General features: G+C 54.1%; 2 protein-coding genes across 7 annotated transcripts in view; one reads left to right on the plus strand and one right to left on the minus strand.

Annotated features, from left to right (window-relative positions):
• Positions 1 to 23,684, plus strand: part of UTP11 (UTP11 small subunit processome component) — a 175,802-nt gene that overhangs the window by 147,370 nt on the left and 4,748 nt on the right. The window lies entirely within an intron of this gene.
• Positions 1,859 to 23,192, minus strand: FHL3 (four and a half LIM domains 3). 6 transcript variants are annotated; one of them, XM_082071659.1, is made up of 6 exons: positions 22,933 to 23,192; positions 5,974 to 6,158; positions 5,722 to 5,896; positions 4,985 to 5,154; positions 4,632 to 4,818; positions 1,859 to 3,467 (listed from the first exon to the last, which is right to left on the minus strand). In XM_082071659.1, the coding sequence occupies exons 2-6, from the start codon at positions 6,127 to 6,129 to the stop codon at positions 3,316 to 3,318; spliced, it is 840 nt and encodes a 279-aa protein (XP_081927785.1). In that variant the 5' UTR covers positions 6,130 to 6,158; positions 22,933 to 23,192; the 3' UTR covers positions 1,859 to 3,315. The 6 variants fall into 6 exon arrangements, with proteins under 6 accessions (XP_081927785.1, XP_081927782.1, XP_081927783.1 ...); XM_082071656.1 differs by having other exon boundaries at positions 5,974 to 6,155; positions 22,933 to 23,065; XM_082071657.1 differs by lacking the exon at positions 22,933 to 23,192 and adding an exon at positions 13,852 to 13,872.

The raw sequence follows: 23,684 nt of genomic DNA on the forward strand, positions 1-23,684 counted from the left end.
CAGGAGCAGCCAAGGCAGGTCCGTGCTCGGTTTGGGGAGCTCGGACAAGGCGTCACTGCCACGCAAACTGTACCCAGCCCAGCAGCGGCTCAGCTCCCCACTGGGGAAACTGCCTGGAAAGAGAACAAACCCCTGGAAGGGAAACGGCTGCCCGCAGCGAGTCCGAGCCGGGAGCGCCGGCTCTGTGTCCAGCGCAGGACGCGCACAGCTGGCACGGACCCAGCAGCGAGCAGCCGGCGTCACCGCGGAGCTGCGCCCTGGGCCACGACATGGAGCTGCTCCCAGGCACCGAGGAGCAGCACGTCCCGTCCTCGTGCCATCCCCATCCCTGCCCGAGCCCCACGGCCGCACCAGCCCACGCAGGGCCCTGCTCTCCCACCGGCACGTGCCCTGGCCTGGAGCAATCGGCTCCTTTGGGACCTCATAGGGCTGGGACAGGGAGCAGCTCAGACGTGGATCTGCCTTTCAGGGCTGTAAAGCCCGTCCCCAGTCCCATAAACCCCATCCTGGCCCCATAAAACCCATTCCCAGTTCTGTAAAGCCCATCTTGGTCCCGTGCTGAGCTCCCGCCAGGCCGAGGCAGTGGCCGGCAGCACAGCTCGGGCACGTTTGGGTAATGCCGGGGGCTCTTTCTACACCCCCAGCGAGTTTCCCTGCGCAGCCCCAGCCCTGCCCTCCCCCTGCGCCGTTCGCCTGTGCTTAATAATATTTTCATGACTGTTTTAGACCCGCACTCTGGGAGTCCCGGGGGATGTTTGTGCATGACATCACCCTCCCCCTCCTGTAAATCAGGCTCTGGGCCGTGCGTAGCCATGACCCATTCATGACAGGGATAAAATCCAGATGTTCCAATGCTACGTGCAGCTGGGTCATTTCCTTTTTTGGCTAAAAACGTGAGGCTCTTGAGGCTGACTGAAAGAGGAGCCCGGGGGCCCTTTGTACAGAAACCTTTTGTGGTTAATCCCTGGAAACGGCGCTGCAGAAACGAGGGTTTGTGGCGCTGCTGCGGAGGACAGGCTCAGCGGGAAACCTCGCGGGCTGGAGCCGCAGCAAAACCGGAGCCTGGCGCAGGGCACAACAGCAGCAAAAACCTCGCTTTTAAAACCCCGTTAGCTGCCAGAGCAGGAGCTTTTGGAGGAGCCAAGAACGCGCACGGACGGAGGCAGCGCTGAGGTCCCAGGCGGGCTGTGCCCGTCCTGCTGGAGCAGCCACGGAGCCCGGCCCTGCGCAGGGGAAGGGAGCGGGGGAGCCCAGAGGAAGTCGGGGCAGCTGTTTGTAAATGTAAAGGAATCTGTGGAAAGTAGTTTCAGATGTTGGGGGAATAAATGGCTCCCTGGTTGATAAAAGTGAGTAATGAGCACACACGGCTGTGGGGAAGGCTGCCAGGAGGAGATCAGTCCCTCCACCTCGAGTGGAGACGACAGCGACTTCCCCACCAAACTTCCCCCCGAAAGCCCATGTACGCAGGGGGTACATGTCGCAACGGGAAGGACGATAATCTACACAGTGAGATATGACTCGGTACCGCAGCCATATGGGTTCCCGCAGCCGTGCAGAGTCCTGGCTCTGCTGAGCACGGCCCAACAGCCTGCCCGGGGGCACCAGCACCCACCGAGTCCTGCTGGGGCCTGTCCCGCAGAACAGCCTGCCCGGACAGACAGCCAGCACGGACAGACAGGCACCGGGAACCCGCTGCTGCTCCTCTGCCGTCACCCACGGGACTGCCTGTGGTTTGGGGAGGGGAGCAGGAGCCCTGCGGGGATCTGCCGGCCCCAGCGCAGGGTCAGGGCGAGGACAAGACTGAGCACAGAGCGCTCTGCCCTGCGCCTGCTGCTCAAGAAACACAGGAGAGCAAGCGTCACTAAAACGGTTTATTATATAAAGCCGTAGGAAATACACAGGAGGCTGAGGTTCGGGACACTTCCTTCTAGAGACTGCTCCAAGCTCCTCAGAATAGCAAACGCACAAACTCTGATTTACCTGCATCAAAGCTTTCAAACGAGGGTTTAACAAGGATCCGCATACAGAGTTAACAACACTTCAACATGCATAACATTTTCTGTTCCTAAGTGAGGCCTGGGAGGGGAGGGCTAGCCCCTTCATCCTGCGGTTGGTTACAAAACGACAGATATTCATGACAAAAAAGAGTACAAAAGAGAAAAATAAACCCACAAGGAGATGCTTTGGGAAAAGCACGTGGCTGTGTAAGCAGGAAAGCAGGGTCAGCACAAGTGCTGACAGCAAGACAGAAGCAAAAGGGCTGTAGAGACAAGGCAGCGTGAGTGTCCCACTGCAGAGGGGCCTTGGGGACCAGAGCCAGCTCGGGCGGCAGGCAGGGACGGCTCCAGCCCTGGGGTGGCTTTGGGAAGGCTCAAGGTGTCTGATTTTACACAGGGCCAACGCAGGGACTGGGGAGCTGCAAAGTCCCCCTGCATGGCAGCCCAGGTGTCACCTTTGCTTTAATCTGGGACACAGCGAGGGACGAGTGTGGCCAGGGGAGCCCCTGCAGACCCTCCCCACCAGTGTCCCAGTGCATCTAGGGGGGAAACCAGTGGCCAGGACCCACCAGCCCCAGCCCAGCCAACGCAGGGGCAGCCGCGGGAGACCACAGTGCAGATGGACAGGAACGGTGCGGGCAGGGGGTACCTGCAAGCGATTTGAGCTCCTCATCCACATCTGAGCGAGAGCTCCTCCTCCACAGAGACGTGCACGGCAAAGGGTCTGGCCCGCAAACGGTGAGGTGGCTACAGAAACCTGGTGGGTCCCACCTGGCAGGACACGCGCTCTTCTGGCCACGCTCCAGCCTGGTGTCTCCAAACGGGGCACAGAGGGCCCTGCACGCCCGGACAGGCTGTGCTGCAAACCGCCCGCCACGCAGGCAGCACGGCCGCGCCACGGGGACCAGGAGCTGCTGCCGGGCATCACACAGAGCGAGGGAAGCACATGGGGAAGGAGAAAAGTCAGTGCTGTGCCAGGCGAGCCAACGCATGCAGACCCAGCACCCAACGCTGAAGCTGCTGCTGCCCTTTGCTCAGCTCGTGCCTGGTCAGACAGGAAGCAAGAAGAAAGAGTAAATAATGGGGGGGATCTTGAAGCTCCTTTTTCAACTTTATTTAGCTTTGACTCTGCAAAGAGCCATAGCACAGCGTACTCTAGCCTTCAGGAGGGGCACAGGAATCCCCTGCACACACCGCGGTTTGGGGTCAGCCCCCATCTCCTGTGCCTTGTGCCCAGCCCCTGGAACGTTGTGGGGGCGTCTGGCACAAAGACCCTGAAGAATAGAGAAAGGCCCTGCCCCACGGTGTCCTCGGAGGCTCATAGGTCGCTGCTGCAGTCACGGCACAGGATCTCATCGTTGTCAGGGATGAAGCCTTTCCCGACCAGCGAGGTGTTGCAGCGGGCGCAGTTAAAACAATTATGGTGCCAGTGACGGTCCTCAAAGGAGACGTATTTACCACCGCCAAAGCCTAGGGGAGGGACAGAGCGCAGCGTTAGAGCCCCTGGGGAAACCGGGACCAGCTTCCCACACAGGCCGGGTCTTGGCCCGTTTGACTCCCAGTCAGGTCTTTGGCTGCACTGTGGCACCCGAACACCCCAGGACCAAACACGTCTGAAATATGAATCTCCACTCTTCATGGGGGAAGAGGAACAAAATGATTTCGCACTGGATTTTGTAGGGTTGAGATTCTCAGAATCACTATTTTCTCCCCAGAGAGGAGCAGGAACGGAGCTGCACCATCGCAGCGAACGAGGGGGCTGTCGGGAGGCCCCCGGCAGCTCCTTGCAAGGACGGTGCTGGTGAAACTCTGGGAAGAGCCCAGGCCCGGGCTCCTCCACGGCTCTGGGGGCAGCTTCCTTCCTCTGCCGGCAGCCGCTGCGCTCGGGGGCTGTGACCCCTTCTCCCCACAACTGTGACAAAGTGATAAGGAGCAGATGGGAAGCGGGGTGCCCTGTCCTCAGCCAGAGTCACCCTCTGAGTCACCGCTGACTCACGGCTTTGCCGGCCTTCCCAGCAGCACGAGGCAAGAGCTGCAAAGGGAAAGGCCAAGTGGGGGAGGACAGGAAGGCGGCCAGACCCTCTCAAGGGTTTCTGCAGAAATGGAGCCCCTGCTCCCCCTGGCTTAGGCAGGGACAACAGCTCCAGACCCCCCTGCAGCAGCTGCTGCTCCAGCTGGGGCTGGGAGTCTCTGGCTTTCCCTGTCCATGAGCAATGTTTCCACAGGACGTGGCAACCAGTCTCAAACAAGCCAAGCTGGAGATAAGAGATCACACTGTGCGGGGGCATTTTGGGAGCCTTTACCCCTGGGCAGAGGGAATTCCTCGCAAGGGGCACAGTTCACCCTCGGGCCCCTGTAGCAGAGATCCTCTCTCTTTGGGTTCCTTGGAAAGCGGCTGCAGCCGTGTCTGTGGGGGACACGCCTGAGGGCACCTTGCACTCCCCTGCCTGTGTCCCTGGGGGGCACCAAGTGCCTGGAGACACCTGAGCAAGGACACGTACAAGCACCGTATGGGCCTGAGGAACACGTACAATCGAGGAGGCAGCTCCACCCAGAGAAATCACCATGTCTGGAAACGGGGCAGGTCATGCCCTGCTCTGCAGAGCACCCCGTGACCAACGCTGTTGTGCTCACCTGTGATGGGCTTGGTGCAGGCGCTGCACTTCTTGGCATAGAGATTTCCAAAGCACTTGATGCAGTACGGGTTGTCATCCTGGGAGGTGAACTGCTGCCCAGCCAGCGGGGTCTTGCAGCCCGTGCAGACGAAACACTCCTTGTGCCACGGCTCGTCCCGGTAAGTCACTCCTCCCTTGGTCAGGGTCTGCGGGAAGAGAGCTGGTGACGCACAGGGACACAGGCTGCAGCGCAGACCAGCAGCGGGAGGGGTGCTGGCGCCTGAACCCATCCCTGCTGCGGCTCCGAGAGGAGCAGGGAGAACGTCCCTGGACCAGAGAACTCAGGGCTTTGGGCTGTTTGGCCAGACGTACCTTTTTGCAACGGGTGCAGCGAGGAGCAAACTTGCTCTCGTAACAGGGGACACAGTAATAATCCTTCTGGTCTGGGATGAAGGACCGTGACCCGATGGGCTGCTGGCAGCTGCTGCAGATGAAGCAATGCTCATGCCAGGTCTGTCCGTTGTACTCCAGCTTACGGGATCCTGCAGAGAGAGCCGCACGTGTTGTGACAGGAGGGAGCAGCACACGCAGGGGACACGGGTGGCTGCGCAGGACAAGCTGCGGTGCTGCACACCCGCCCTGTGCCCACCCTCCCACAAGCAGCTGGAGTGGGGAGCCCCAGGCCCACCCCCCATTCCAAGGGGAGGCTGCAGGAACGTGCCCCCAGCACCCGCCTGTCCTAACCCATATCTGAAGATGGAGTCAGAATGGCCAAGCAAAGACACTCCTTTGCCTCAGGCCATCTGCAGAGACACACACACCCCATCAGTCATTCCTTCTCATCAGCACACACCAGAAAATGCCCAGGAAATCCTTTGTGATCTCCTCCCCAGCCTGCTTCCCCATGACAAAGGGGAATGGTCTTCTGTGGTGATCGCAGCTCAGGACCCTGCTGTCCTGCCAGACAAGTCAAGTGCCTGGCCCACTCTGTGCAGTGACAGCGTGGCAGGAGAGCAGAAATCCAGCTCTCGTCCTTGCTGCCCCGGTGATGGACCCTGCAGCCCTAGAACCAGGAACAAACTGCAGCGCTCGAGTCTGCCCGCTCCTACCTGGCATGACGGTCTTCTCGCAGGCGATGCACTTGGAGGAGAACTCGCTGCAGTAGCAGTCATTGCACAGCAGCTCCTCGCCTTGGCAGGTGAACGGCTCATCGGCCAGAGAGCGATCGCAGCGGAAGCAGCGGAAGCAGTGCTCGTGGTAATGGCGATCCTCGTAGTACAGCTCCTGGGGAGGACAGCGAGGTGAGGGGGGACCGCGCGGCGCAGGAGCCGCCCTGCCCAGCCGCGGGGCCCCGTCCTCACCCTGCAGTCGTGGCCGATCAGCTCTTTGCACTCATCGCAGGTGTTGGCGAAGTGCGCGTCGTAGCAGGGGATGCAGTACGGGCCGTTGTCCATCTGGATGTACTTGCGCCCGTACAAGGACTCCTTGCAGTTGTCGCAGTCGAAGCACTCTGTCATGGTGCCAGCCTGAGGGCCTCCTTCACCTGCTGCGAGACACGTGGAGACGCTGGGTCAGTGTCAGCTTACGCTGCCCACCACATCCCTGCCACCTCCAGAGGACGAGGACCGTGAGTCCCTGCGCTGAGCCAACAAAGAGCCGCTGTGGGGACAGGACAGACCTGAGCGGCTGCACCTGCTCCGTGACTGCACGCGCTGCCAAAAGAGCCTGCGCACGTTCGGGGCCTGGGAGGAATCTTGGCTTTATACTCAAGTTCAACAGCCGGAGCGCTTAGGCACACCAGAGACCCCCGCTCAGCCACCAGCACGGCCTGGACCAGCGGCAGGATTCCTCCTGATGGCCGGGAGCCGATGCTCTGCCTGCCGGGGCTGTCATCGCTGTGGATGCTGGAACTTCTCCAGAACTTCCAAGCAGCTGCTCCGCAGGGGAGCAGAAACCAGGCACCCTGCGCTGTGCCCGGCTGTGAAGCCACATCCCAGCGAACCCTTTTGCACATGTTGTTCCTTCTGTTTGGTTTAACCTGGTTATTCCTAAATATGGAGTTTTCCACTTGCAAAATCACACCCTTCTTTAATACAGGTCGCTATCAAGTGTAGACAAGCCCATGGAATTACATCTGAGCAGTCGGCTGCAGAGTGCCGCATGCTGCAGTTTTCTTCATGAACCCACCCACTTCAGAAAGAGCTATTATGGCTCGGTCTACAGTTTGGCACTTAATGGGGCCAGGAGCTCACCCCAGCCCCTGCCTCCCTCCTCGGGGCTCCCCGGCCAGGCAGCCCCAGGGCGGGAGCTGATCCAGACAGCTCTGACTCACAGCACCGAGCTCCCCAGGGCTATTCTTGGTCAAGCCACACTGCTCCCAGCTGTTGTCAGGCCTGGTATGTGCCGATAGCACTGCCGGTGAATAAATCTAGTGTTCCCAGATGCCTACGTGACCAGCAGCAGGGGAACAAAGTCCCTTTTCAGATGCTCTCGGTACCCGGCTGTCGCCTGCCCCGCTGACCACCCCACAGCTGCCCCCACAGTTTGCCCCGGGGAGCCAGGGGGTGCCAGGAGCCAACCTGGACCTGCTGCCCAGCTCTGCCCTGTCCCTCCGGGGCACCCCAGGGGTGCTCGCCCCCCGGCAGCAGCTCCAGCAGCCCCAGCACCCATGGGGGTCCTGGCCGCTGCTCACCCGCCTCCTCCTCGGCCGCCCCACTTGCCTGCGCTCCCTGCAGCCACCCGGGACCTTTCTCTCTGGCAAAGAATGAAAATCAAATTAACAACCCTCCTCCTCCCAGCCCTGTCGAAGGGAACTTTCCAAGGTGTGTCTGTAATAAAAGGGCCTCTGACGAGCGCTCCTACCCTGGGAGCCGTGGTACCGCCAGAGCGGGGAGCTGCCATGTTTGCTCAATGGGCTGCGCTTTATCTTTGTGGTCCTGTAACATAGAGTCAGAGGACGTGAACGTGAGGGAAGGAAAAGCAGCTTGATGGAGCAGCCCTGGGTTCTACCAGTGACACACACTCAGCCTCCAAGCACTCAGTGTCCCTCTGCGAGCCCCGGTCCCCACACTCAAAACAAGGAACATGCTCCTGGCAGCGCTGGTCCTGCTCTCCTCCACCACGAGGGCAGCTGGCACTGTTGAGCCCCCCAGAACCCTTTGGCCAGCACCAAGGAAGGCCCCAAAGCAGCGTGCCATGCTGGCCGCCGCTTTGAGTGGCTTCTCCCCAAAGTCTGCCTATGGCTGCTGCACGCTGTGTGCGCCAGGCTCCTGCTCTCCAGGCGGCGGGCTCTGTGCGGGCTGGGGGGGCGCAGGTGGCAGATGTCGGGGTGACGGACGCCGGGGTGGCCAGCAGAGCAAGTCCCGGAGCACCACGTGGCCGAGGCTGCTGTGGGAGCGCAGGGGATCAGACTCCACGCTGCCCTTTCCACAGAAAAAAAATGAACGGGCCCAGGAAGTTTGCTCAGGGTTATTTGTATTAGATAAGCCGTTTGCTCTCTTTGTTCTGCTCCCGCATGCGGTGCTGGGCAGGGGTGTCACAGCCCTACGCGATGCCAAAGCAAACTCTGCATCTTCACCCCTGAGGACATTGCACTGCCGGAGACCAAGTTCACAGAGAAGACGAAGGTGGGACAAAAGAAAGAGAGTAAAATAGTAGAAAACCCCACAATTCTTACTGCGGTTGTGATGAGGAACCTGGAAATTGTCTCCATTCATGAAGAAAAGAGGTGGAGTTTTAACGTGGATTAAAAGAAGTCTCTAATTGAGGCTCAGATTCAGAAGGCACAACGTAGGCAGTCACTGTGCGTGCTCATTAGCACGCGCTCACACTGCAGCCTGCACCACGCTGTGCACGCTCGCTGTGTGCGAGGCTGATGCACGGAACGCCCTCAAGTACCAACCAAGGTGCTGCCCGAAAGCGATGGGACTGCAGTGGCCACGTGCTCGCTTGCCCATTACCAGATGGCTGCGGTCCCTGTGGGACAAGGTCTACAGGAGCAGGTGCCTCGTACATGGGGACGGTGGAGCTGGATGCGGGGTATTCTCTCAGCTGTTTGCTGGCTGTCTGAGGACAAAAATAAACACCAGATATATGTCTGCCAGCTGCTTACCCTTTCCCTTTGACAGATATAGTCATGCTCATGGAGGAAAGGAAGTTCGGTTCCTCTCCTGTGCCCATGAACAAACAGCTTTGGGAACAAGAGCTCCTCTCACAAACAACATTTAAAGTGCTCCAGGATGCAAATCTGATCAGTCTGGAACAGAGCTGAGAATAGCTTCACGTATGAGAAAGGTCAGCGATTTGTCAAGGACGCACAGCAGAGTCCACTTTCTAATTAGAGAATAACATACACCTAACACCACCCCGGTGTCATTGTCCGCAACAGGAGAGCAGATGGCTTAGCAACAGCCCCAGAGACTATTACATTAATTTTAGTGTCTTTAAACTTGGGACTTACTATGCAAAGGAGGCCATACAGACTGTCCAGGGCCAGGCTTTCTGCTACACGCCATCACTCAAGAGTTTAACCAGCCTTTTGAGATGATTCCTGCCACAACAAACTCCTTCGGCGAGAGGTCTCATGTATACGATGAACCCATAACCCTGTGTAACTTCACACCAGTTTGTTGTTGGTTGTCAGGTCACAACCAGCTGCTCCATGAAGTGATCCCAGAGCAACCCAAGGGAAACACTTAATCCTTCCAGGACGCAGGAACAGACCTGCCTTTCACTGCCTGTCAGGTTCCTGCCTATTCCCGTCTCCCTGGGCTGCCCTGAGCGCAGCTCGTGCGGCTGCAGGTCACACCTAAACACAGGCAGCGCACAACCCGCCGGGACAGGCGAGCGCTCCCCATGTAAGGACGAAACCGTCCAGGGACGAGGCTTTGGAAGACCGTCCTCAATGCGCTCCAAGGTCAGAAGAGGAGAAGAACGCTTTTTGTTCCCGTTGGCTTTCCAGAACCATTATGGGTCCTGGAATCTGCCTGAAATTGTTTCTGCTTGCTGCCGACCCTAAAAGGGAAACCAGCTGCCTGCTCCGAGGAGCAGCTCCAGCCCCTCCATTAGGCTGGGAACGTTTTCAGTCCACGTTTCCTGACACCAGTGCTGTGGATCTGCTCGTGGCCACTGCACAGCGCAGCCGGGGCCAGCGTGGCCAGCCCAGGGGCTCCCCGGGGGTTCCTCTGCACATCCTCACGCCGCTGCCTCTGTCTGCACCTCTCGCTCTGCTCCCAAACTCATGAGCGCACCTGTAGACCTGGCGCAGTGGGAACAACACCCCCCATCTGCTGGTAAAGCAGATCCTGCTCTCAGGTGAGGCACTTTGCCAGAAAGGTGCGGGTGTTTCGCAGGGCACCGCCGCACCGTGGGAGCCGTGTTGCATCACGCCCTCGCCCGCTGGCTCCAGCGCCTCTGAGTCACTTCCCGCCCTCGGATCTGGCCCCCGAGCTGCCGCCCAGCCCGAACCTCCGCAGACAGCTCCGAAACCTCCAGTACCAAGGGATGCGCGGGGGCAGAGTCCTCGCAGGGACCGTCGGCACAGCCACGACCTCACCTGGCCAGGATGACCGTCATACGCAGAAAGACGCTGGAGCCAAGTTTCAGGGAGTGTGACTGGTCACAGTGTGACCAGAGGAGCGACAGTCACGGTCCAGCGAAACGGCTGCTCGTATCAATTCGCAAAAATGAGGAAGGAACAAGCGTGCCGCTGCTTTCTGGACTCTGGCTCCCTCCTCCCCTCAAGCACATTAGTCATCCCATTTAAGAGAGGAGGATATAGTCCTGTTCAGATATGCTAACGCTGGTGTCAAAACCAGTGGAACCGAGAGCGAGCGCACACAATCCTCAGGCTGTCCTCGTTTGTGACAGCCCTGGGGCACAGCACCAGCACAGCCCAGCACCGCCAGTGCCGCTGCGGGGGCTGCCAGTGCTGCACTGCACCCCTCACACTGCATCCCCGCAGCAGAACGCACACAATTCCCATCTGCTCGGGGCGGCTCAGCCTCAACGGCCCCGGCAAAAACGCCACCAGCTAGTGGGTGCTCGACAAACCACACCATGTGCCACAAATTCCCCCAGTTTTCCTCTTTCAACTAGAAAACTGGGCAAGAACGAGGAACGTGTTGCCCGTGCAGAGCTGAACAGGCCGTTTAGACCTTTTGAGCAGACCGTACATTAACCATCATCCTACTGGTAACAAACAGCACTGCAAGAACACAAAACAACCACTGATAGTCATCAACCATACAAAACAAATGAATGGGCAGAGCCCAGGTTTCACACCAGGTCTAGGCAGAAGCCAATCCGGACAGTGAAATGCCCATTGCTTAGAAGTGCTATAATTGATCTGTGAACCATCTTTGCCTGTGTCATCATGAAGTGATGGACAAGAAAAGGTGGTGGGAAGGGATCGTAACTGGGTGAGGTTTCATCAAGGAAGCCACGACGAGAGTATATATAAATGTACATGAAACTGACGTTGGTATACATGGTGCTTCATGTTAACCTGCTTGTTGTAGCGTGTTTTCTTGTTCACTGAAATTACCATCTTGCACGAGGAGCAAGGCCCCCTGCATGAAGTCAGTGCTGGCCAGAAACAAGCATTTGCCCACAAAGATAAAATAGGAGAAGGCATCCATGCCCCAAACTCAGAGAGGACTCTGCTGCACAGACCCTGGGATGTCCTAAACCTTCCCAACGCAGAAGCCCAGAGAACGCCCTATTACGGAAAGAAAAAGGGAATCCCAAAGAATAAGCATGTTGTGAGGGTTATAATCGAACAACGAAAGTTTGATTTTGGACTGCACTGATTGATGCCCATGGAACCCACCAAAGCTGGCCCATAGCCATACAAATGCCTGACTGCTTATCCAACCGCACAAATCCAGGGCTCCGGCAATAATGTTTCAAAATCTCTTTGCCCCATGAAATAAAGGTCATATCCAGTACACTAGAACTCAAACGTGAAAGCACGACAGGAAATGACTAACTGCACACTGAGGCCAAGTTACCTTCATCTCAGATCTGCTCAGCACACAAGAATCTCGCAATTCAAACAGACATCGCGGCCGATACGCAGAAAAAATAATCTGACTGCTCTAGTTGCTATTTCTTGGAGTCTGTGCATCTCAGCACAGATATCGCTGTAAAATAAAGGAATTCCGCTCTATTTCCCAAGAGTTCTCTTACAATTCTAGCCTTACGCTGTAGTTTTCACTCCTCTGTCCCTTAGAGGCAGCTGTTCTTTACATTGAGGATGAAGCCATTCCTACTGCTGAGGTGATACATAATTTAAGTTAGTGATTATAAAGCTTTTTGTAGTCCCTGAATAAAAGGTACTGATGAGGTTATCCCTGTGTTTTGCACATAAAGGGAATGGAGGGGCTGCTTGGGGCTTGCTCCCGAGAGCACACGGACAGCAAACCCGCCTGGGCTGAGCTCAACTCCTTCAAACTGTCTCCATAAAGCCTGCCCGCTCTATGCTATTAAGGCTCTGCTCAACTTCAGGTTGTTTTTTTTTTTTAATAAACAAAACAACTTACAGTAGCCAGTAGCAAGAGAAGACATTTAAACCAGCCATGTTTTATTTAATGCACGCCTATCACTTAAAGGGCAAAGTGAATTTTTTCACCAAATTTGGTCAAAATATTTCCTTTTCCCAAGCTGATTCTTTGTCTCGCAAACATAAGCGTTTGTAGCTCGTTTCTTGCATACTGGCGGATGTACTGACTGAGAAAGGTAACCCGCATTGGAACTCTGGCAATTTTGTGCCTTTCGGGGCTCTTGACCTGCACGCAAAACCAGCGGAGAGAAGAGAGAGGCAGGAAGGTGACAGGGACACACTGCGGTGACACTCGGGTGCCCAGCAGCCTCTCTCCCACCATCCCAACCACTGACCAGGGGCCTCCCCACCTGTGTTATTTGTGTGAGATGTCAGGACGGTCTCTGTCTAAAGCGCTTTTTACAGCTGCTGGTGTCCTTGCAAGCAAAGGCAATTCCAGCGCTGCAGCCCGCAGCATGTGAGCAGCTTCTAAATCTGGGGAAGGACTGAATTCTGGCAAAGACAAATTGTCTCGGGTTACCATCCCGAGAAGTGTTTGCCTGCGGTCTGAAACAAAACTAAGATCATTTGTTGCCGGGGAGATGCTGTATGCACCAGCTGCAGCCTCGGGAGCACGAGAGAGCGCAGGACGGGGACAAATGGGATCCTTGGGAAGATCACCGCTCCTTTCAGCCCAGCTGAAACACGTTTCCTTCTTCTGCGGCTGAAGATCTCTCTACTACCTGATCTGGTCATCAGGTGTCATTTACTTTTACTATACAGGGCCAACTACCTTCAAATCCATCTCATTGTTAAAGCATTTCTCACTGGCACCTTTAAAAATTCCTCTTAAATACCGCACATTTTAAGTAATATAAGCCATCCGTTATAACTGTCACATATTTTACATAAAACCTCTAAGAAATAATGCCTCGCAAGAACTAAAAAGAAGATTGGGATGTGCAATGCGCTTTCCCATTTCTGCCGCTCCATTCCTGGAGATGGAGAGTCTTTGGTGGCACCTATGGAAGGGAAACTGGTGACACATCCAAAAGACTAAGTGGAAATGGCTTTATTAAGAGGCATAAATGCTCGCAACATTTATATCACACAGCTACACACTGAGGATCACAGGCTTCACCGCAACAAGACACCATCAACACCCTGATTGCTCTCCCTCTGTTCTACCAGAACAAAAACGCTGTTCCCAGATTATTTGTCCTACACCGGCAAACCCCTGGAAACAAAAAGCCGGAGCGGTTCTCCGTTACCTTGCATGGCCGAACGCGACGGAGCGGCGCAAAGCCCGGCGGCAGCGCGGGGACGGACGGCGAGAGCAGGTGCCACCAGCCTGAGCCCCGCACCAGTAAATCATCACTTCGCCAGCAAAACGCTCAAGTGCTTGCCCAGAAACAAAAGCGGTCGCATCATAACCCCGGGGGGTGACATCAGCGCAGGGATTGCATTTCCTACGGAGGTTTAAATGTCATTACTTGTGACTGGAAATTGGACACTTACATTCAAGTTACTCGAAGTTTTCATAAGACACATAAGAACTCCGATTCTGACTTTGTGCAGATATATTTTGCTTGCAAACTCGTCTATTTCTCAATGTCACCGTGACAGAAAAAAAAGAGAACAAGGAAAACTCCTAACAGAAAGTGAAAAGCTAATTAATACCATTATTAGCCTGACTTACCAAGTCAGGTGCTAACGAGGCAGGAAGCAGAAATCATTGACTTCCACTGGAACGGGTCAGTGCTATTCAAACATCATGATCCACTTGGGGCTCAGTTCCCCAAAGCCTCTGGATTGGCCTCTTCCACTTTCATTCCAAGTTCTGCTCTGTGTCTTCTCCTCAAGCTCGAACTCGAAGCTGTCGAGGGTCTGACAGCACTTACTCCATCATTCTCGGTCGAGTAACAGCCTCACAGAGCACAAAGCACGACACGCTCCGTGCGCCTGGTCCAACGCCTTCCCCAGCCTGAGCCGCCTTTGGTTCTCCAGCTCTTCGGGCTCTCCAAAAGCAACACATCCAGACTTCAGCACAAGCACAATGGGCCAGATTTAATCTTCCTGGGAGTTACATCATGTTCGCACAGGGTTGAGAAATACTAGAAATAAAACTTCTCCTGGCTGAGTTACATGCAACACACTGTGTACGTTTTCCTATTAATGACTCTTCAGTAAGTGCCACTATTACTCCCCATACTCCAGAACCCTCTGAGGTAGGAACCGCAGCGATTTTATTGAAATGAAGTGTTTGCTGAGATAAAGATAGCCACTGAAACACCTTAACGTTTAAACGCTGGCTTTTCCAGTTGAAGATTTCCATATGGTGAGAAAAGAGGCAGAGGAGAATAACTAATCCTCCTTTGAGGACACCATCCAACGATTAGTTTATTTACTTGGAAAGCAGTTTATCTCCCTGACTCCCTACTGCAAAGAACAGAAATATATATGGTGATCCAGTGCAAGATCATAAATGCAAGAGCATTCCGTACCTCTCATAGGATTGTTGCTTCTTCAGTTCCCTAACAGCTGTCACCAGCAAAAACATTATTTATCCTTCTAATACCTGCAGGGCAGGGAGTTATTTTATCTCCCTCCTGGGATTTGCACCTCGGTGGGTTTTGGCACAAGACAAGCCTGGGAGAACTAAAAATGGAACCAAGATCCAAGTCCCTGTCCATCTTTCTCCTCCTGAGATGCGGCACATATCCCTGTCATTCGAGAAACAAGGTTGCTTTCCAGTTCACAGGAACAACATGTGTCCAGAATGGGCTCTAAACTGGTAAGATGCAGCTTGAAAAATCAGCTGCTGATTGTTTTTACAGTTTGTGTTCCATTTACAAAGCCTCCCAAAGACCTCGGGAGGCAGAGCTCAGCCTGGAAAGGGTTTTTATGGTTACGCTGTAAACCCACAGCAAGCAGGGATCTAGAACGGAAATAGTTCATTACGGCGAAAGCACTGAGACCCTGGGATCCGCCTGAAACAGCCGCGATTATTTCTCTAGTTAAGCAAATTCCTGATACTGAAACCCACTCCGATATGTAAAAGAAATGCTGAGAAGGTGCTGAGTAGTCACTCTTCTTCCCAGATAACAAGATCAGAACCATATTAATTGACGAGTTCCTAAGCAAATGCTTGAAACTTGAGTAAACAAATTCAAAATATCAAAGCCGTATTTACATTCCAGGGTAATAATTAAATATTTAATATCTTGTGGCTCCACTATTCTAGATTTTTCTATGCACCAAAATACTTAGTCATGGAAAAAACATCTGTAGCAGCTGGAAGACATTCATTTGGCCTGCTAAGATTCATTAGTTTAAAAATACATCAATAAAGCTTTCATTTGATTTCCAAAAAGCTAACGCTGCTGCTTTCAGCTCTGTTATGGTGCCTGGTGAATAATGCTTATGCAACCTCCTCAGCAGGAGGCATCGGATGCCACAGTTTCACAAACGCACACAAATATCTGTTGGCTAAAACAAGCCTTGTGTTTAGGTTAATGCTCTTCTGTACTAAGTCATTATTCACAGCAATATGAAAACCAGCTTGCAAACAATTCAATCCTGATTTTTATTCTTTCTCCTATGCTCCCACATTCCCAGTGCTGAAATCTACTTTTAAAAATCACCAAAGTGAAGCAGGATTCACATACCTGTTTAAAAAAAACCCTACAAAACATAAGCCTCCATGCATGCCTTTTCTATACAAGAAGCTCCTGAACAATCTTAATACAGCTTTTTAAAAATCGAGTAAACAAGAGGCACAGCTGAGGTCATCAAAAGAGCTGGATTTGGCTTAGCATGCATAGGGTTTGCAAAGGGTTATTTGCTGGCTGGCCATCGCTCTTTTGCTGGAAGATGCTGAGATTTCAGCGCAGGTTCTGCAGAGCGTGCAGCATTTGCTCAGCTAATGAGTTAAATCAGCGCAGCTCTCTGATGACACGAAGATTACGGGTGTAGGAAAACGGAATGCTTGGAGAGGGGAACTTTCAGCAGTCACCACCAAACTGCGGTTAAAACAGACACCAATGACTCCATTCAGCTCCCAAACCTCAGACAGTTTCCATTTTCTCAGTAACAAAGCATTTTTGTGGAGTGAGGTAACGGGCTCCATCTGCCAGGTCTAACTGCACTAAGATTGCTGAGAGCCAGAGGGGGCTGCCCGGCCCCAGCGCGGGGACACAAAGGGACGAAGCTGCGACGGGACAGTCGGGGAAAGGAGCCTCTTGGGGACCATCACACAAACTCTTCTGGGAGTTTGAGGAGAAGCAGCCGCAATGAGCTCCAACTGGTGCAGATGGAGAGCACGAGAGTCCAAGAAGAGAGACTTTACACTGCAGAGCGACCGGGACAGGAGGAGCAGGAGACAAACGGGTGCTGCAGGTTCGGTGTTGAGCGGCCACCGTGAAGGTGTCCCAAAGCAGCACAGTGTGATTCCGAAGTGAACACAAGCCCGTGAGCGCATGGTGCGAGACGCACAGCGCCAAGACGCCAGCTCTCCAACCATCGGTCTCTATTGCTGCAGATCGGACGCAGCCTCCCCGGCGCACACTGATGCAAACCAAGGAGGAGCTTCACAATATCAGCAGATCGGGGGAACGCTCCCACCGCTGCTGCTGATTCACTGAACGGCCTCGCACAACTTCCTTCTCACCTGCACGTCTGGTTCTCCCATCTAAAGCAAAGGCAGTTTTTCAGTTGGTTTTCTGAAGGCCTTTGCGTTCCTGTAGCACTTTCTCCTGAAGTTCTGAAAATGTTAATATCGACCTCCTCGCCCTTTAGTTTGCTACCACACACCCCGCTGGATACCTGGGGAATGCAGCTGGCGAGTGACAGACCTTTCCCAGCCGGGACAAAACATCTCCCAAGCCGGTTTTCTTCCTATGAAGAATGCTGCTGTCAGATCTCAAAAATCCACGCTACTAAGACGAGCCCCAGTGCAAGGTCAGCCAAAGAGAACTTCCATCAGGGATGCTCTCCGCTAGAGAAGGCTCCCTGGAGATTATAAGAATAGCACAGTCAAGCCCAGATGGCAACAACGTGCAGAGCACATTTCCAGCTAACGCGGTGACTGGGGAGAGGACTATGCAAAACCAAGTCCACCCCAATTTCTGCCGTCTGCTAGTGAAACACTGGAGTCAAGGCTGAGACCTTTGGGAGAGGTCAGGATAGTCTTACAGGCTCTCAAGATGTTGCTTTTGTTCTCACTATTTGCTTCTCAATTCCTTTGTTAAGAGATATGAATCTCTCTGTAAGGCAGTTATTTGGAGCCAAGAGTTTAGATATTATTGCAAAACATATGTTTAAAAGAGACTGGAAATGATGTTGGCAGCGTTACAGAGGGGAGCAAAGCGCAGCTTTGGGTCAAAACAAAAAAAAATAAATCTAAGCTAGTAAGCAATTCCCATGTGATAGTTCAGGAGAGCCAGCAAAAGCTTCTTCTAGAAAGAAAACAATACTGTGAGAACGAAGCTAACAAGAGCTGGCTCTTGGAAAAATGAAACAGCCAGTAACGAGCCAGAGCGTTGCCAAGAACGCACACCCAAGAGGATCCTTCTGGGAAACCAACCCAAGTCCCTGCGCTGGAAAGCCCTGAGGGACCAGGGTCCTGGAGGCTAAAAGCTGGCAAATTGCTTCATCAGTTAAGCTTGGTCCCAATGTTTTCTACTGTGTAAGAATAATTTGTTTTAGCCTCCAGGTCCCTATGGAGCAATGGGTGAATCCAGGCGGCTTCCTCTGGGAAGGGGAAGCCCTGCCCAGCGGGACGTTTTTAGGTTTCCCACCATCGCTGACATCCCCTCAGCCCAAAACCCATCCCAGCGCGGTCCGGCCGTCGGCTTTGCTTCGCTCCCAGTGTCACCTGCTGGGAACGTCACCCGCTGGGAACGTCACCCGCTGGGAACGTCACCCGCTGGGAACGTCACCCGCTGGGAACGTCACCCGCTGGGAACGTCACCCGCTGGGAACGTCACCCGGCTGTTCCAGCCAGCACTCGCCACAAAAACGTGTCATAATGACCGTGCCTCCACAAAAGCACCTTCTGGAGACTCATTTGCCCCAAACAGACACAGAGCAATTATTCTGATGTATCTTGTTTTCCGGAGGGATAAAGAAGAGACCTTGCTCTGTCTCTCTGTTTCAGAGAGATTAATACACCAGGAAGAAGGTGCACTGATGCAGAGTGATAAGGGCAAGGCTTTTGTTTGCAGTCTTCTCTTTCATTTCCAGTCCAGCTACTCATAGTTACAGGAGTGTACAGAGAGGACAATGAACATGATCTCTAACTGTGCTTCTGTGCTGGCAGAGAAAAATCCTGCATTGGCAGGAGATATCAAGGTGCCGTCTAATGACTTTCCTCCTCTTCCAACTCCTTTTCTGATTCATGTTGGCATCTTCCTTGCGATTGACCTAAATAACATGTTCGGGCAGCACTGGAAGCATTTCTGCCTCATACTTCAATAGCAGAAAGATCTCCGCAGCTGGAAAGAGTGTTTCTCAGGAAAGTCAGACCACAGGTGGCTCAGGAGCGTCTTTCCCAAGGAAGGAAGAGAAGCCCCTGTCTTGTCTCATTTCATCAGCAAGGCTTCCTGGCTGCAGGAGAACAAAGGTTGCCCAGGAGCAGAGAAAACACACGCTACGTCTGTGCCCAAGGCCCAGCTAATCTGAACAATGTGGGCAGAGTATTGGGTTACCTCATTTCCAGGTGTGCTGTCAGCAGGAGCCACGACTGGCTTGGGATGAAAGAGGAAAAACTGTTCCTAGATCTGGACTTGTCTGCATCGTTCATGGTAATTACTGCCCGGCAGCCTTTAATCCTGTAATGTCATATCGCACCCTCAGTCCTCAGGTTCTCTATAACCTTTTGATCACTGCTTGCCGTTCCACCACTGAAGAGGCTGCAGGACAGGGTGCAAAACCACACAGTCCCAGCAGAGCCCACGGCACGGCAGCCTTTGGGGAGCACAGAACCTCCTTCGGCAGCCACCTTCAGACACACAGCGATGACGTGTGTTGGACACAGACAAGCACTTCAGCAGCTGTATATCCCAACAATTATAGGACCTCTCCAGCTATTCACTTCAGCACCTTTTATAACGTAACACGGGGACAATCCAAATCCCATCACCCACAGTGGCTTCTGCACAGAGATATTTTTGATACTTTACCATAAGCTTAGGTACTCCTGGTAAACACATAGATATCTCGCTTCCTTACAACCCCCCGCTGACTACTGACCTCGATGTTGTCTTCCAGCAACGGCCTTCACAGGCTGTGTACTGAGTCAATGAAAAAGTCAAGTCAATTGAGAACGCATCCCTGCCAACCAGGAAATGGCCTGTGAGGGAATACAGGGAAGTATTTGGATGCTGCATGGGTGAGGAGGCGCCAGCCTGGGGTTGGCACCACAGCGTGCGAGGCAGGCGCTGGATCCTCGGCAGCATCACAGACCTCCTTGTTATTCAGAGGACACACATAAATACAGTTCCCCTGTACTTGATCTGTACCACTTCTTTATCAAGCAATCGAGCTTCAAAACTAAAGCGGAGAAGATGCAAGCAAACTGCACATGTCTTTGTGCTACCGCACGCCTGTTTAGTCCACAACAGCTAGCCTGTATCTGTTATCTCTACATTTTTTATTAGCTCATGTTTGCTTTGGCTGCACATCCAAGCAGTCATTTAACCAGGGTGAGAGAGGAAAATCTTGGACTCTCAACAATGGCCAAACGGCTTAATCTGCCACTGGGGACAATGACTTGACTCCTATTGGCGTTTAGTGCTGGCAGGGTCAAGCGTAACATGTGCTGAAGGAAGCACTAGGGAAGCAGATCTGCGGCCGTTCCAACAACACAGAGTTTCCTTGAGCTATTCAGAGGTCCCGTTCCCCGCGTGTGCGGAGGACACGGCTCCAGCTGTCCCGTCACCTGCACCGCGGCCCCGCGCACAGGGAACCGCTCGCAGCTCCAGATGGACACAGCACATTCCTCTGCCTTCCAGCCCAGGCACTCACAGCCACGTTAGGAAGCAGTGGAGATGGTGCCCTTGGCATCAGCCACCAGGTTGATGCTGGAAGATAAACTGTATTCCTGAACAGAACCAGCGCCGGCCAGCTTAGGCATAAACACCAACAAACTTTCGTCCAGCGATGACACCAACCAGAAGGGTCTAGAATTAACATTTATCCATGGTGCTGATTTAAGTTTTTTTTTTTTTTTTTTGTATTTGAGAAGTTCAAAATGCTTTATATAAAAGAACTCTGCAGTTTGCAGGCCCAGGACAATCTACAGTAATATATTCTGAGGCAACTAAAAATGATATGAATTACTATTAACAATCAGATGACCACGGGCCAAATAAAGCCAAAGTAAGACTGCACTAAGAACAAGAACATACATTTCATTGCTGTTTGGATTCTGCGCTATCACATTTCTAAATAACTCTTGATTAACTATTAACTTAGTCCTAATGGACGTGTCTTTACGATTCCTCCCAGGGTAATATTATCCTCTCAGTGGGCTCCTGTTGACTAAGGGCAGAATCATTTGTTAAAGCTGTTCTCCATTCAGCAGATATCAACAGACACAAAGTGAGTCACCCAGCAGAGGCAGCTCTGCTAGGATGAAATACAGGAAGGTGGAAGCCATGTGGCATTCTTCAATTTCCCCTTTCCTTTCACAATCAGACCCTTGATATTTTCTTCAACAGGAAAACTGACACTCCCCCCCCCCTGTAAACTGCTGACAATTGTGTTTTACACCTGGCAAAATCAGAGCAAAACGGAAGGAAGAGAAGAAACAAAGACTAAGGACTTTTCTCAGCAACTACATCTCCACAGAATGGAGCATTTTTCTTTCCAGCTGTAGCTAAAGACTCACCACTATGCTTTCTTTTTTTAACAGCATAAAACATTTACATTTGTTTTCACGACATCACCGGAAATAACACTAAGTTCTCTCTGAATTTTGCCAGTTTGGCCATCAAATTGCACCTATTTCAGCAGAAATATTCCGAGTCCCCTAAGGAATGAGTGTAGCAGCTTGCGCTCTGGAATCGAACTCTACAGGAGAAGAAAAGCGTGTGTGATCAGGGCAACCACAACGACTCCTGCCTTTCTTCCCCGGGATGATCTCAGGCTGAGCCACCCGGCTGCGTCCTGGGACACGGCGGCTGGTCCAGAGCCCGCTCGAAACCGAAGTGCCGTGTAAACAGGAAGCGGAGCTGACAGCAGACGCGCTGCAGACGGCTGCGAACGCCGCGGAGGGAACGGCAGCGACCAGAGAGCGAGGAGCCGGCCTGCTCCTCGGCACACGGGTCCCCGCGCCGCTCCGCGGGTGCTGCTCTGCAGGTGGGGGAAACGCGGGGATTTACCCTCAAAAACATCCAACGTGGAGAGACGGTGGTGCTGGAGAAGCCGAGACCATGGAAGCGTTCACGGGGCTTCCTGCAAGGGAATTCTGGATATTTCCAACCACCACCCTGCCTTCCGTGTGTCCCCACCACTCCCTGGGTACAGCTTTAAAGAGTTCTCCTGCAAACCCATACATTTGCTGTAAAGCATCCGCTATAATTAGTGCCCACACCTAACTATACTGCCTGTATTTTTGTCTCTTATGCTATGCCACCAGTCCTAAAAGCATACAAAATTACAGCCCTGGCTTGGTAAGGCTCACAACTCTGTGCCTCTAAGGAGGTGGCCAGTGAGAGAACCATATGGTCTCCATCCTAGCAAAAGGAAAGAAAATTGCACAAAAATAAGACAGTAGGAATGTCAGACTTGCCCCTTCCTGCCGCTGGCCTCCCCAGCAGGACATTAAACCACATTTTGACAAAGCAAATTAGGGAAATGTGGCAGCTACAACACCCTTGTGAACACCAGAAAAACGCTACTCCAGCCAAACGCAGGTATTTTAATAGCAAACTCCTAAGGAAATAGCCAAGAAAATGCTTCTCAAAACCACACAGTAAAGCAATATTTGACAATCCCACTTCCATAGCAGCTAGAAGTGTAATTCCCACTAACCCAGGCAAACTATGAAGTACACTGAATGTTTCCATGAATTCTCATGAAAGATCAAAGCGATTAACTTAACTGCAGGTACAAAACACTGACAAAACTGGAAACCAGAGAACATTACCTGCAAGAAAACGTAACAGTCTGAAACAAAACTGTGTCCAGTGAAAAAAAATGAAGAGTTGCTGAGCTATTTTTTAACAATGAGATCCAAATTGTGCTTTTTGAGCCTTTGTTTAAGACACACACGAAAACCCCAGGACTGTGTAGCCTTTCCCCATACCAACCCTGCGATTCTCTGCAAGCATAGCAACCGGTTCGGATGTGCTAAAGAAATCTCTATACTATGTTTGAACATTTCATTTCGATTTACTTCCAAGTTTATTAGTTGGGCAGAGTTTCAGCGCTTTCTTAATAAAACAGAGGTTAAGCGTTGCAACTTTACAGCCTGCGGAAGAGGCTGAAAGGTTTTTTGTCTTTATTTTTTTAGAAAGCGGTGCAAGCTGCGCTTCCCGGGACAAACCGAAGCGGGGCTCTCCGGGGGAGCCACAGAGCAAACCCGGCCGGGGTCCCCCGGGGATGCCCCGTCCCCGGACAGCGCCGGGAGCACCCGCCGTGGAGGGACCGTCCCCTCCAGCCCCCGCTCCCCCGGGGCAGCCCCCGCTGCCGCCCCGACCCGCCCGGGGGCCAAAGCGGCGGCAGCGCCCGCTCCCCGCCGGCTCCCGCCGCCGCCCGCCCGGCCGGTCTGACCCACCTGGTCGGTGTCCTGGGCACGCTCGCTGCTCGGCCGGCGCTGGGCAGACTCGGCTCGGCTCGGCGCTGCTGCCCGGCCCCGCCCGGCACGGGAGAGGGCGGGGCCGGCGGGCTGGGCCCCCGCTGCCCGCCCCGCACACCCGCTCGCTGCGGGACCGGGTTCCGCCGGGGGGGGTGCGGGCGGAACGGTCCGTCCCGCCCCGGAGCCCCTGCCGGGCGTTCCCCGGGCGCGGCGGAGAAGCCCCCGGCGGCCCCACGCTAAACCCTTCGCTTCCTCACCGGGTCCCAGCGGCCACCCCGGCCCCGCCCGCCCCGCGCTGTCCCGCTGCTCTGCAGAACGGGGAACGGCGGCTCCGGGAGCGCCAGGCGGCTGCGGGCTCCTCTGCCACCGGAAAAACGCACCGAACGTCCCGGTTCTGGCTGGCGGAGCTGCCCCCGCCGGCCCCGCAGCTCCCCCTCCCGGCAGCGCCGGCTCCTCACGGCGCTGCGGGTCCCGCCCGGGCCGCACGGGGCGAGCGAGAGCCCGGGAGCTCCCGGCGCGTCCTTCCCGCGATAAAGTTCCAGCCGGCCCGGGCGCTCCCGCCGCCCCTCACGCCCGGGCCGGGAGTCCCACGCGGGTTCGGCCGCCGAGCAGCAGCGGCCCCGCTCCGGAAGGGCCGGTCCGGGCTCCCAGTGCACGGGACGGGGCCGGGCCGGGCCCCCGGGACGCGCCGGCGGTCTCCATGGAGACGGCGCCATCGCCCGGCGAGCCTC

The sequence above is a fragment of the Streptopelia decaocto genome (genome assembly GCF_964273445.1).
Source record: "Streptopelia decaocto genome assembly, chromosome: 23".
Taxonomy (NCBI): Eukaryota; Metazoa; Chordata; class Aves; order Columbiformes; family Columbidae; genus Streptopelia; species Streptopelia decaocto.